General features: G+C 45.4%; 1 protein-coding gene across 2 annotated transcripts in view; it reads right to left on the reverse strand.

Annotated features, from left to right (window-relative positions):
* The window catches only part of LOC137324374 (thrombospondin-2-like), a 70,819-nt gene that overhangs the window by 28,062 nt on the left and 28,913 nt on the right, over positions 1–13,844 (reverse strand). For both annotated transcript variants that reach the window (XM_067988590.1, XM_067988589.1), the window contains exons 5-9: positions 12,886–13,082; positions 11,873–12,013; positions 7,476–7,569; positions 3,626–3,796; positions 1,157–1,333 (exon numbers count right to left, since the gene is read on the reverse strand). In XM_067988590.1, the coding sequence (XP_067844691.1) occupies positions 1,157–1,333; positions 3,626–3,796; positions 7,476–7,569; positions 11,873–12,013; positions 12,886–13,082 (780 nt within the window). The remainder of the gene's footprint in view (positions 1–1,156; positions 1,334–3,625; positions 3,797–7,475; positions 7,570–11,872; positions 12,014–12,885; positions 13,083–13,844) is intronic.

The raw sequence follows: 13,844 nt of genomic DNA on the forward strand, positions 1-13,844 counted from the left end.
CCCATAGTCCTGCAATTTTTCCTTTTCAAGTATTTATCCAATTCCCTTTTGAAAGTTATTATTGAATCTGCCTCCACCACCCTTTCAGGCAGTGCATTCCAGTGCTCACTGCGTAAATAAAATTTCTCATCTCCCCTCTGGTTCTTTCACCGAATATCTTAAATCTGTGTCCTCTGATTATCCACCCTTCCTGCCACTGGAAACGGTTTCTCCCTATCCACTCTATCAAAACCCCTCACGATTTTGAACACCTCTATTAAATCTCCACTTAACCTTCTCTGCTCTAAGGAGAACAATCCCAGCTTCTCTAGTCTCTCCACATAATTGAAGTCCCTCATCCATTCTGGTAAATATCCTCTGCACCCTCTCCAAGGCCTTGATGTCATAAGAACATAAGAAATAGGAGCAGGAGTAGGCCAATCGGCCCCTCGAGCCTGCTCCGCCATTCAATAAGATCATGGCTGATCTGATCTTCACCTCAAATCTAAATTCATGTCCAATTTCCTGCCCGCTCCCCGTAACCCCTAATTCCCTTTACTTCTAGGAAACTGTCTATTTCTGTTTTAAATTTATTTAATGATGTAGCTTCCACAGCTTCCTGGGGCAGCAAATTCCACAGACCTACTACCCTCTGAGTGAAGAAGTTTCTCCTCATCTCAGTTTTGAAAGAGCAGCCCCTTATTCTAAGATTATGCCCCCTAGTTCTAGTTTCACCCATCCTTGGGAATATCCTTACCGCATCCACCCGATCAAGCCCCTTCACAATCTTATATGTTTCAATAAGATCGCCTCTCATTCTTCTGAACTCCAATGAGTAGAGTCCCAATCTACTCAACCTCTCCTCATATGTCCGCCCCCTCATCCCCGGGATTAACCGAGTGAACCTTCTTTGTACTGTCTCGAGAGCAAGTATGTCTTTTCTTAAGTATGTCCTTCCTAAAGTGCAGTGCCCAGAATTGGGCAGTGTACCCACAGGCTGATTTGCAAAGCTCCTATCCGTAGCTAAGAAGGTGATAAGAGCCATAACTTTTTTTATGCCATAGGATCCTTCCAGGCCATAGCAGCGGACGTCAGCTAAATCAACCAGTTGGCTCTATGCCTGATGCATGAAGAATGCGATCAGTGACCAGCCAAGGTGCGATGCGAGTGGACTTACTGGGACACGGAGCCTTCATGCACTGCTTTGTCTCTCGTCCGTTACCCTGGCAGTCCTTGCCGTCGAGCTGTGGCACAGGCGAGTTACAGAGACGGATGCGGGTAGTTATGCCGTCTCCGCAGGTGACCGAGCACGGAGACCACGGTGACCAATGGCTCCAGCCACCGTCCTGAAGAACTGAAGACACAAAATTCATGTCAGCACAGAGGTCGAGAGAATTCCATTATGTTATAAGCAAAAACAAAATTGTGATTCAAATAAGACAGTAAGAAATTACAGTGATGTAGAACTCTCCAAATTTAAAAGTGATATGTGGCTGATAACAGATGGATCATTGGATAATGGAAATTGGCAGATAATCGAGACTCCCCAAACTTTGATCTAACACATATGGTACAGCAATAACCTAGGCATGAGCATCAAGACAGATACAATACAAATAAATTGTCCTGATTTGGACATATATCGGCCAGTCCTTCATTGTCATTGGGTCAAAATCCTGGAACTCTCTACCTAACAGCACTGTGGGAGCACCTTCACCACATGGACTGCAGCAGTTCAAGATGGTGGTTCACCAACACCTCCCGAAGGCAACTGGGGAGGGGCAATAAATGCCGGCCTTGCTAGCGATGCCCATGTCCCAAGAATGAATATGACAAAAAGATGAACTGAACCTTTCTTGGGCCGTGAGGGTGATTTCTGTCAGACGGGAGGAGTTTGACGAGTTGCAATGAGACAACAGGCCTGATTTTAACTTTCGGTGGGAAACGGGCATCAGCAGATCGGCCACCCGCTGTACAGCGCGCCCATTGAAGTCAACGCAACAGAAAATCAGGTGTGTAACGGGCGGCAGATCCACTAAACGCCCTTTTTCCGCAGGCGCCCGAAGTGAAAATGACCCCCCCCCCAACGTGTCAATTAGGGCTGTGTCCTGGGAAAATTCAGATAACCGGAGAATGGATGTTAGGAACATTGGAAGAGGAGTAGGCCATTCAGCCCCTCGAGCCCGACCGTGACGTAAAATAATGGCGCCTGTCTTCTTAAAGCTTCAACGCAATATTTGTTGTATTTTAATATGATTATGATATAAATCCAGCTTCCCCTCTAACACCAATATGTTAAACGCCCGTTACATATAACACCAGCAGCACCTTCCTTTCACAACTGAGGGTAAAATACATTCGTGACGTACAGACTCGAAGACTGCCAAAGCAGACAGGGGGCACCAGGAGGTATTGGACACCTCGGTCACATTCCAAACCAGGTCTTTCACAAGATCTGTGTTGAGAGCTGCGAGATGGGCAGCAGCTGCCTTCCCATTCAGTCTCAGTGTGTGCTGCCTCAGGCTCTTCACACCTATTCCAAGGTCAGGGACGTCACACTGCTATCCAAACTGAAACTCATCAGGTGCTCCGATTAAATCTGACAGGAAAGGTAAGGGATTTACACGGAGAATAAACAGAAGAGGGGTAGACCTTGGACTTTGTGCAATGGTGTAGTCGGCAGACCCGTTTCACATCTCTCCACTTTGACATCAATGGAAATAAAAGCCGGGAGGGATGTACAACGGACTGCCGACTCGCTATCACCTCTTTTACACCATGGCACAGAGTCAAGGACTACCCCAGGCACTCTTCATTCCCAATTTCCTCCTTTTTTTTAATCCTCCTCTTTACGGGGCGTGCATTCTTGGCTGGGGTACAATTTCGTGAATGTCGGGCACTCTCTGGTCCTTCGCCCACGTGGCCATTCCTCGTGAACGAGCCCAGGCGAGCTTCTCGAACATGCGGGAACCTTGGCTGACCTTTCACCTCCGTGGCCCAACTGCCAACCTGTCTGAGATGGCTGATTCAGCACAGGCCAAGAACTGAACCTGGGATCTTCTGGCTTGAATGGGTCAGTTTTTAAAAATGATTCATTCTTGCGGACGTGGGCGTCGCTGGCAAGGCCGGCATTTATTGCCCATCCCCTAGTTGCCCCTTGAGAAGGTGGTGGTGGGCCTTCTTCTTGAACCGCTGCAGCCTGTGTGGTGAAGGTTCTCCCACAGTACTGTTAGGTAGGGAGTTCCAGGATTTTGACCCAGAGACATTGAAGGAACAACAATATATGTCCAAGTCGGGATGGCGTGTGAGTTGGAGGGGAAAGCTTGGGAGGTGATGGTGTTCCCATGCACTTGCTGCCCTTGACCTTCCATGTGTTGGAGGTCGCGGGTTTGGGAGGTGCTATTGAAAACGTTACACAATGATTTACCAGCCGAGCTATTGCGCGTGCTATTTTAAAACCAAAAGCTCATTAGTTATTTTTTCTTGTGTGATAAGTTTATGGTAAACAACTAACACGTGGTTTTGGTTCTGATAGACTCTAAGGCTAATGCAGTTGGGAAATCCGCCACACCTCATTTGTCCTTACAGTTGGAATGACCAATTCCCTAAGAGGCATTTAAGACATCCATCCAATGGTGAGACTTACTGCGTTTGTCGCATTCCGCTGATTGGCAAGATTTCGTTTGGATGGATGGGCCCTCGCAACGACTGCTGGTGGGATCACATGACCTTCCCCGTTGCTGGGTTCCCATGCCGCAAGAGACAGAGCATTCCGTCCATTCAGACCAAGGAGACCAACCATCTTCACTGTCCTTAACTGAAGAGAGAACACAACAAAACCTATGTACTCACAATAGCACTATACTGAGAGACCAAGGTGAAAGGCCAAGGGTCACAATGCAGGATTCCTACCATGGTTGAATAGAGTAAACGTGAAGCGGTAAATCAGGAAGCTTGGGATTAAGCGATGCTTAGTTTGGGTTTGAAAAGCCTGAAGATTGCAGGAGGGAGGAAAGGGTGAGGGGGATAAAGAGATAGACAGTATTTGAGGTCCCGAGAAAGGATTGGTCAGAGCGGGGGACCGTCCAATGACACTTCAACACAGTGAAGATCAGGGAGAAGGAAGAGAGAGTCGGAGGGCACGTTTGATGGAACAAGAGATGAAGCAGAAAGCAAAAGCCTTTATTTCAGTAGAGAAAGTGTCTGATCATTCACTATAGAATCAGCGATTTCCCCTTTTATTTTAGGTAAAAGTTGAAAGTTGTGATCTTTTTCTTTCTGTTGACAGTTTGGAATTTGGCATTGGCCCCTAAAAATGCTCCTTTTTTTCCTTTTGCTCTTTCAAGTCGGTTGCTTAAAAAGTTAGAAATTGCTTTCGAATCCAAATATCTGAGACAATAATTAATGACTGCTGGTCTGTCCAATCAGGGATTGAGATACAAATCAGATCGTGTGCTAATGACTCGATTGTATAATCATAGATTTATTTCTAGAATGTTTCAATCTACCCAGCTATGTCATTCGTTATGCATGAAGTCATTAATTATTTCAAAGCATGTTATTTTTTGACAGCATTTGGAATTTCTGCGAGTTATGAATAGTGATACACATTATTAATGATTAGTTTGCCTCAGCAATAACATGGGCTAGATAGAGAGCCAAGTACTTTGTAAGGTTCTGATGAGCCAGCACAATGCCCTACACTGCAACCATTTTTGGTCAAAACCGTGACCCAAAACTGAGCCTTTAAATGGCTGAGCCTGTTGAGCTTTCTTCAGTGCAGTACTGAGGGAGTGCCGCACTGTCGGAGGTACCGCCTCTCGGATGAGACGTTAAACCGAGGCCCCGTCTGCCCTTTCAAGTGGACGTAAAAGATCCCATGGCATTATTTCAAAAAAGAGCAGGGGAGTTCTCCCCAGTGTCCTGGCGAACATTTATCCCTCAACTAATATCACTAAAAACAAATGATCTGGTCAATATCTCATTGCTGTTTGAGGGAACTTGCTGTGCGCGAGAATGGTTGCCGCCTTTCCTGCATTACAACAGTGGCTGCACTTCGAAAGTACTTCATTGGCTGTAAAGCGCTTTGGGACGTCCTACGGTCATGAAAGGTGCTATATAAATGCAAGTCCTTTCTTTCTTTTACAGTGGGACAGCGATGTGGCTTTGGTTTTTGGAGCCTGCCTGCCCCTTTAAGATGCTGCAGGCTTCCGACTTCCACAAAAGTAACCTTTCTCCCTTCTCCTCCAACAATGGTGAGCTCTAAAGTCCAGGCAGTGATACATCCATGTTCCCAGGCACCTCTCAAGCTCCTGATACCAACAGGCCCTGATGTTCTAATGCAGCAGTCACCCACCAGTGAGGCAGCAATGCCAAGGACAGCACTTTCCAAACCTTCAGGCTACAAAACTCAAACAGGACAAAGCAGCAAGTAAGAAACATAAGTTCAAATAGGACTGAGTTGCCTGGGCTTTGGAGGCTTTACTTGGTCGTTGGACACACCGTGTTGCTCAGAGTCCTGAATAAGTTTACGACCACGGTCCAGTGCCCTGTCTCTTGAGGACAAGTGCCTGTTCCGCCTCGTGTGGCTCAGTGATTGATTATCACCATGGAGACAGCCCTGGCCATCCCAGGCCGCTGACCCAAAATGTATAGGGTGGAATCAGGAAGTGATAAATGGGAGATTAGAAAAATAACATCTTGGGAAAGAATGCCACAAATCGTTCACAGTCCCAAACTATAAAGACAAGTTGTTTCTCTCTGTCCCAGCTTTTCAGCGGTCTGCTTCTCTGCCATCTCCTCGGATCTTGGTCTCTGCTTTTCTATTCACTGTTCCATAGCATTTACAGCCTCTTGTGTCCATTCACTGATCTGTTTCGACCTTGCTCGGATTCCTCTCTTCTCACAGTCTTCTCCCCTCCCACTTCCTTTCAGCTGCTTCCTGTCTGGCCCTCAGTGACTCACGACTTGATGAAACACAGGGAACACTTCCAGCATAACCAGCTCTCCGTGACTCCCCGGCTCAAAGACTGTACTTAGAAATATAAAACCCTTAAAACTGCCAGCACAGCAACATTCTCTATAGACCCATCGTAACCTACACTGACTCCCCCTCCCCCATCTTTTGTTATCGCAATGAAAATAAACTCCTACATAGATTACAAGAACATAACCAAAAAAACAGACAGAACAACAATTCCCGAGTCGTGCATGTGTTATCATAATTTGGAATATATAATTTCAATGGGACAGATGCCAAAGCAAAGAACCCAAGAAGCAGTTTGATTGCTCTCAGCTCAAACATGACATGGGGAAAGTCTGCAGGAAATCTGCCTGGCTCCTAGCTCTTGAATACAAGAAAGGACTCACAGAGTGAAGAAGATACAGTGGAGAGGGTACAGGAATCTCAGAGAGTGGAGAGGGTACAGGAATCTCACAGAGTGCAGAGGGTACAGGAATCTCACAGAGTGGAGAGGGTACAGGAATCTCACAGAGTGGAGAGGGTACAGGAATCTCACAGAGTGGAGAGGGTACAGGAATCTCACAGAGTGGAGAGGGTACAGGAATCTCACAGAGTGCAGAGGGTACAGGAATCTCACAGAGTGGAGAGGGTACAGGAATCTCACAGAGTGCAGAGGGTACAGGAATCTCACAGAGTGCAGAGGGTACAGGAATCTCACAGAGTGGAGAGGGTACAGGAATCTCACAGAGTGCAGAGGGTACAGGAATCTCACAGAGTGCAGAGGGTACAGGAATCTCACAGAGTGCAGAGGGTACAGGAATCTCACAGAGTGCAGAGGGTACAGGAATCTCACAGAGTGCAGAGGGTACAGGAATCTCACAGAGTGGAGAGGGTACAGGAATCTCACAGAGTGCAGAGGGTACAGGAATCTCAGAGTGGAGAGGGTACAGGAATCTCAGAGTGGAGAGGGTACAGGAATCTCACAGAGTGGAGAGGGTACAGGAATCTCAGAGTGGAGAGGGTACAGGAATCTCACAGAGTGGAGAGGGTACAGGAATCTCACAGAGTGGAGAGGGTACAGGAATCTCAGAGAGTGGAGAGGGTACAGGAATCTCACAGAGTGCAGAGGGTACAGGAATCTCACAGAGTGGAGAGGGTACAGGAATCTCACAGAGTGGAGAGGGTACAGGAACCTCACATCTTGTAGAGACAATTGACCAGATAATCTCTTAATGATGTTGGTTGAGGGATAAATATTGGCCAGGACACTGGGGAGAACCCTCCTGCTCTGATTCAAATGATGCCATGGAATCTTTTACATCCACCTGAGAGGACGGAAATTTCAAGGTCTCATCTAGCAAGGTCACTTAATTGGGCAGCAATGCAATAAGACTGAATCGGTAGTTTTGCCCTCCTGGGGTATTTGGTTCTGATCCCTACGAGGTCACACAGTGCAGAGTATAGGACAGGGCAAGACAGTTGAAAATGATGAACTGAGGTGGCAGCCGTACAAATCCTTCGAGTGTATACTCACGGAGGCATGAGGGGCAGCACTCGCCTTCGATGAAAGAGGGGTTCGCGCACGACACTGGGGGGCAGGTAATTCGTCGGCAGATAATGCTGAAGTCCTGCGTAAAGGAAAAAATAAACATTCACCCTTTTTATATGGAACTGTGAGTTTTGGTACGTTGTTATTCATATGCTTCAGATGCTGTAAGATCGTCATTCTTTAGGTGTGTTAAGTACAGCGAAGGTTGTAAAGCAGTTTGAATTCTGTGATGCATCATGACTTGAGGGAAGCGCAATCGTGCTTTTTTTCTGCTTTCTGCTGCCCTTATCCCGACTCACACCGAGTCCCGTTCTCCCATCACCCCCTGTGCTCGCTGACCTACATTGGCTCCCGGTCTGGGAATGCCTCGATTTTAAAATTCTCATCCTTGTTTTCAAATCCCTCCATGGCCTCGTCCCTCCCAATCTCTAACTTCCTCCACACCTACAACCCTCCGAATTCTCTGCGCTCCTCCAATTCTGGCATCTTGCGCATCCCTGATTTTCATTGTTCCATCATTGGCGGCCGTGCCTTCAGCTGTCTTGGCCCTAAGCTCTGGAACTCCCTCCCTAAACCTCTCCGACTTTCTCTCTTCTTTTAAGACGCTCATTAAAACCTACCTCTTTGACTAAGTTTTTGGTCACCTGTCCTAATATCTCCTTATATGGCTCGGTGTCAAATTTTGTTTGATAATCGCTCCTGTGAAGCGCCTTGGGACGTTTTACTACATTAAAGGCACTATATAAATGCAAGTTGTTGTTTATGCAATAATAAAAAAAACTTTTAAAACACTGCTTTTTTGTCGTTCTTTTAACAAATAAGGAAATGTAGGAACTGGATGGTGCAGAGGGATAGACACTGACCTTTCACCTCTGGCAATGGAGTTTACATCCATCCCAGTCTCTTCTGATGAAGGCCTACCTGAAATGAGTTTGAGCAGCCTTATTCCGGTTCCTTATGGGTACGGGCCCACGGCTCGAAACCCTCCTTAATTTGGCATTAATTGGCAGTCTTACTCAGAGAGTCCGAGGGATGGTCAGTGTGGGAAATGGGAGAAAACCCTGTCACACTTGTGCAATATAAGGGGCACTTGTGAGGTTGGCACAAAGGCATGTTATCAGGGCAAGGTTGCAGGAGATTATACTCCGCATCTGGCCGTGCTATACCTGACCTGAGGGTGCTTGATGCTGACATAGGATGGCTGCAATAGGAAGCGATCCATTCTCCAAAACGAGCCTTGATGTGAACCTTACTAAAAGCAAATGTACACAGTCTTTGTATAACTGGTGGGACCCAAATTTCCTGTGTCGTTGCAGCCGGAAACAAGTGGATTGTGAGGGGCGAATCAAATCCGATGCCTGAAAAATCACCGAATTTTGGACGTCAGTGAGTTACGTGTGTAACTATCACACGCCCAATATCCTCGATCTCTTAAGGCCGTCTTTCGATCCCTCCGCGAATGTTATCTCCGCACATAAAACTATCCCCAACCCTGTTACAGAGCCATACATGGAGTTTCCTGCAATTGACCTTGCTCGGAGGCTCTCTTCAAAGGCACAGGCACCATGGGCTGAATGGCCTCCTTCTGTGCTGTACGATTCTATGAGGGCAGTGAGGACTCTTCCATGTTTCTCCAGCTTTTGCCGATTATTCACATAACCACACGTACAACTTTACAAGGGCTAAGAATGTATCCGCACTCGTCCGGGCTGGTTGGAGATCTCTTGCATGAAATCACGGCAGAGGACTGGCCTGCTGCCACTTCCTGTTATCCAGGACAAGGTAAGTAAGGACTGATGGCAGCAAGCAGTTTAGCAGTGGCCGGAGCAGGGGGGGGGGGCCTCGTCCGCACTTGCAGACCGTGGCTTGGTGCACGGGAGATAACAGAAAAAGAAAGAACTTGCATTTATATAGCGCCTTTCACAACCTCAGGACGTCCCAAAGTGCTTTACAGCCAACAAAATACCTTTTTGAAGTGTAGTCACTGTTACAATGTAGGGAAACGCGACAGCCATTCTGCGCACAGAAAACTCCCACAAACAGCAATGAGACAAATGACCAGATCATCTGTTTTTTAGTGATGGCGGTTGAGGGATAATTATTGGCCAGGACATTGGGGAGAAGAAGACTTTAATACATTTAGAACTCCGCCCCAGCAATAATTAAACACACATTCAGTTGAATTCATGCCTCTGCCAGGACTCTCGAGAAGTGCTCCTACTGATTACAACCATTGTGATCGAAACCTTTCCCTGACTGTAATTACATCTGTAACAAATCTGATTTTAAAAGTCATCATTCATTCTTTGCTGCGGTTTCCATTTCCAGCCCAGAAGCTGGCGGTGTTTATTAGACTGCCTCCCCGCTGTGTCTTCCAGGTCTAGGTTCTCAGTGGATCTTTCAAACCCCTGAGGATCCTGGCCTATCGTTCAGATGAAATCAATTATTGCCTATTTATTGAGTGCATAACTGAGCATGAAACACGTGTAGGAAACTCGACTTGGGCGGCAAGAAGAGAGAAAGTCATTCACGGGGAAAGGATCCGGATATCATCGAACAGCTGAAAGGAAATGGCAAAGTGTCCACGGGTGATGGGATACAGAGAATGGAACGGGAGGGCGGAGAGCCTCAAGCTGCAGAAAGGAGAGCATGAAATGGCCCAAGAGCCTACAATCTAACGAGACACAGATTCATACAAATGACAGCACAGGACGAGGCCAGTTGGCCCATCCAGGCTGTGCTGGTGCTGGCTCCTCAACTAGACCTGTCGAAACTAATCCCATCTCCTTGCCCTTTCCCAATACTTTCATATTCTCACTTTTCAAAAACCTAGCCAAATCTCTTTAAAATGAAGTCATAGTCTTTGCATCAATGGTCACTTGTTATATGCAGTATTCTGACAATTCTTTGTGTGAAAAAAAACAATTGGGGATTATTTAGGCTGTTACATAAACGGGGTTATTCAGAACTTTACAGAGCAGAAAGGGTACACCACTGAACAGACATAAAGACACAGAGTGGAGAGGATACAGGAATCCCAGAGAGTGCAGAGGGTACAGGAATCTCACAGAGTGGAGAGGGTACAGGAATCTCACAGAGTGGAGAGGGTACAGGAATCTCACAGAGTGCAGAGGGTACAGGAATCTCAGAGAGTGGAGATGATGCAGGAATCTCACTGCATCCACTAAATATCGAACACCATTAAAGAAAACAGAAACCTAATCATAATATAATCTTGATGAAGAACTTTCCCCTATTGGCTTGGCAGGAACTATGGGCAACCTGCAGGAAAGTAATAATTTACAGCGCCATTAATCAGAGCCAGCCCAGGTGCTACTGCTTGGACTTTCTGTTATTATTTGCGTATTATTAGTCTCTTAACAAGTACTTTCCAGCCTACAGGCCAGGGCCATTATACCATTCTTCACTGAAAACATGAAAGGGTCTCAGAGTGTGTTTGACATCAAGCTGTGGGCTGGGTCATGTCCTGACAGTTGAGCTGAGGCACAGCACCTTTAAGCAGCCTTCCAGAATCACAGCTCATTGACTTTCATTGATGCTCTTAAAGGGATGCGACAGTAATAGAAAAAAAAATGTTTGGCAAATCCTTTCTTTCCCCCCAATCTGTTGACAAAATGCAACATGATGATGTGAATATCATTGAACCCTCTCTCTTATTCGCTGCACACCAGTTCGCTGATAACGGATCATGCCTGCTTTGTCTTGACTTCCCCTAGGCTGTTGACTCTTTGCTAGGTGTACCTTGCCCAAGTGACCCTGCTTCATGTCCAAGCGCAGTCAGTGAGAGCCAGAAGGCTGTTTGACTGTGGAGGGCATCACAGCCGAGTCTAATTCTGTCTCCACCTGATCTCCACACAAATGCACTCTCCAGGGAAGGGTAATCAGCAGCAGAAAGTCTGGCTGATTTCTCCCCCCCCCCCCAAATCCCTAGTCTAGAGACAGTTGTAGCGACTAGCTAACTCAGCATAGACAAGCAATCGAACTGCTGTTACCAAAGGAGCCATTGGGGAGCTCGGTTAAACGCTTTTGTCCTGAGAACAGGGCTCCTTTAAAGAGTTGGTTTTTTTAAATGGATGGGCATGATGGCTTTAGTATATTTGAACATAATTTTAAAACAATACTGACAAATACTTAGCAGCAACTGAATAAAATTTATAGAACAGTTCTATTTCCTGAATACAGTATCAACTCCGCTTGTGACTACACATCTCAAGCTTTGAACAATTTGTACCTCGTTAACTTAGGAAATATAATTACACAAAATATTAATTGTGAAAGCTAAGTAACGTTTCTTATTTTTACTAATCATTTACATAGGCTGTAATTAAAAACCAGGGAGACCCTGCAGACACTGGACTCACCTGACAGGTGCACTTAGTACAGCTGTCCACCGTCCACTCCTCCTTGTTGTCAAAGAGACGCCCACTGTGCCAGCACTGGCCTGGCCTCACCTTTTTTAAAGTATCTTCTAGGATGTCACGGATTATGACATTTTCTTCTGTCTGCAAAATATTTTCCAGGTACAGCAATGTTATCATATCATCTGCATTTACCATTCTACAACACTGTGAGGTACAGTCCTGTGTTTGTAAACTCCTTTGTACACGGTGTCAGGTACATTTCTGTGTGTTTCTATTCTCCTTTGTACACAATGTGAGGTATACTTCTATGTGTTTGTTTTCTCCTTTGTACAATGTGAGGTATAGTCATGTGTGTTTGTATTCTCTTTTGTACACAGTGTGAGGTACATTTCTGTGTGTTTGTATTCTCTTTTGTACACAGTGCGAGGTACATTTCTGTGTGTTTGTATTCTCCTTTGTACATAGTGTGAGGTATACTTCTATGTGTTTGTTTTCTCCTTTGTACACAAAAGAGGCATATTTCTGTGTGTTTGTATTCTCCTTTGTACACAGTGTGAGGTATACTTCTATGTGTTTGTTTTCTCCTTTGTACACAAAAGAGGCATATTTCTGTGTGTTTGTATTCTCCTTTGTACATAGTGTGAGGTATACTTCTATGTGTTTGTTTTCTCCTTTGTACACAAAAGAGGCATATTTCTGTGTGTTTGTATTCTCCTTTGTACATAGTGTGAGGTATACTTCTATGTGTTTGTTTTCTCCTTTGTACACAAAAGAGGCATATTTCTGTGTGTTTGTATTCTCCTTTGTACACAGTGTGAGGTATACTTCTATGTGTTTGTTTTCTCCTTTGTACACAATATGAGGTATATTTCCATGTGTTTGTATTCTCCTTTCTACACAGTGTGAGTTATAGTCCTGTGCATTTGTATTCTCCTTTGTACACATTGAGGGATAGTTTGTTTCAAAAAGCAAAACATGCTTCAGTGAGATGAAAAGTGACACATGACACACACCACTTTAACCAGTCCATCGACCAGATTGCTGACAAGAACCCTTAGTCCGTGCAGCTCCTTAAACATGTTTCCAATATCACTGCAGGAGTGGTCGCAGAAATCCACAACTTTGTTGGTTTTATGGCCAAGAAAATCAGTCTCGATGGCTGGGCTGACACCGACAAATTCTTGGCTTTCATTGTTGCTCGTTACTTCAGCTGTGAAATGAAAATGAAACAACAGAGTTACATTATTGACTCATCATGTGTTGCGTTAAAACCTTTTGCAAAACTGGACTGGTTGGTAGAGATTTCAAAATTGCTGCCCAGCAACGGTTGCTAATGTTTTTCTCCCCCCAGTTGCTGGGTGATTGCTTTTACCGAACACGTCAAAGAACCGAATCAGCAGCATTTTAACGTGCTCAACACGATGAATCTTTTCCGACAGCCTCATTGGTGATCAAACCGTCAACCTGCCCAAATAAAATGCTCAAATTAGGAGCCTAACCACTAGGGAACAGATTCCAGAATCAGAATGTAGCCAAAATAATCACTGCTGGGGACTAGAAAGTGTAATAATGGCAGACGCTTTTACGGAAGGAAAACCCAGATGTGAGGACTACAGCACTGCCTGCCGCTCAAAACCCCGCACACACTTTGGGCACTTTAGTCTCCTCGCAAAATCAGAACTATTGCCGCTGACAAAATATTATTTTATTGCTGTGGAGTCTCTCGGAGAAAAGGAAAACTGTTACATAAACATCCTCATGTATGGAGGTCGTTATGTTGCTAAGGTTAATATTTTTGAGTCATTTCCGTGCCAGACTCTTTAATTCTATAGAAATAAATACCGAAAATTAAACCACAAGGTCGCAAGATTATAAATATGGACGAGTAAGGCTATTCAGTCCATCCTGTCTAGAGTGGCTTAATGTCCTCCCGTCGAGGCATCCAGCTCTCCCTTATATGATTCCAGGGGTT

The sequence above is a fragment of the Heptranchias perlo genome, chromosome 8 (genome assembly GCF_035084215.1).
Source record: "Heptranchias perlo isolate sHepPer1 chromosome 8, sHepPer1.hap1, whole genome shotgun sequence".
Lineage (NCBI taxonomy): Eukaryota > Metazoa > Chordata > Chondrichthyes > Hexanchiformes > Hexanchidae > Heptranchias > Heptranchias perlo.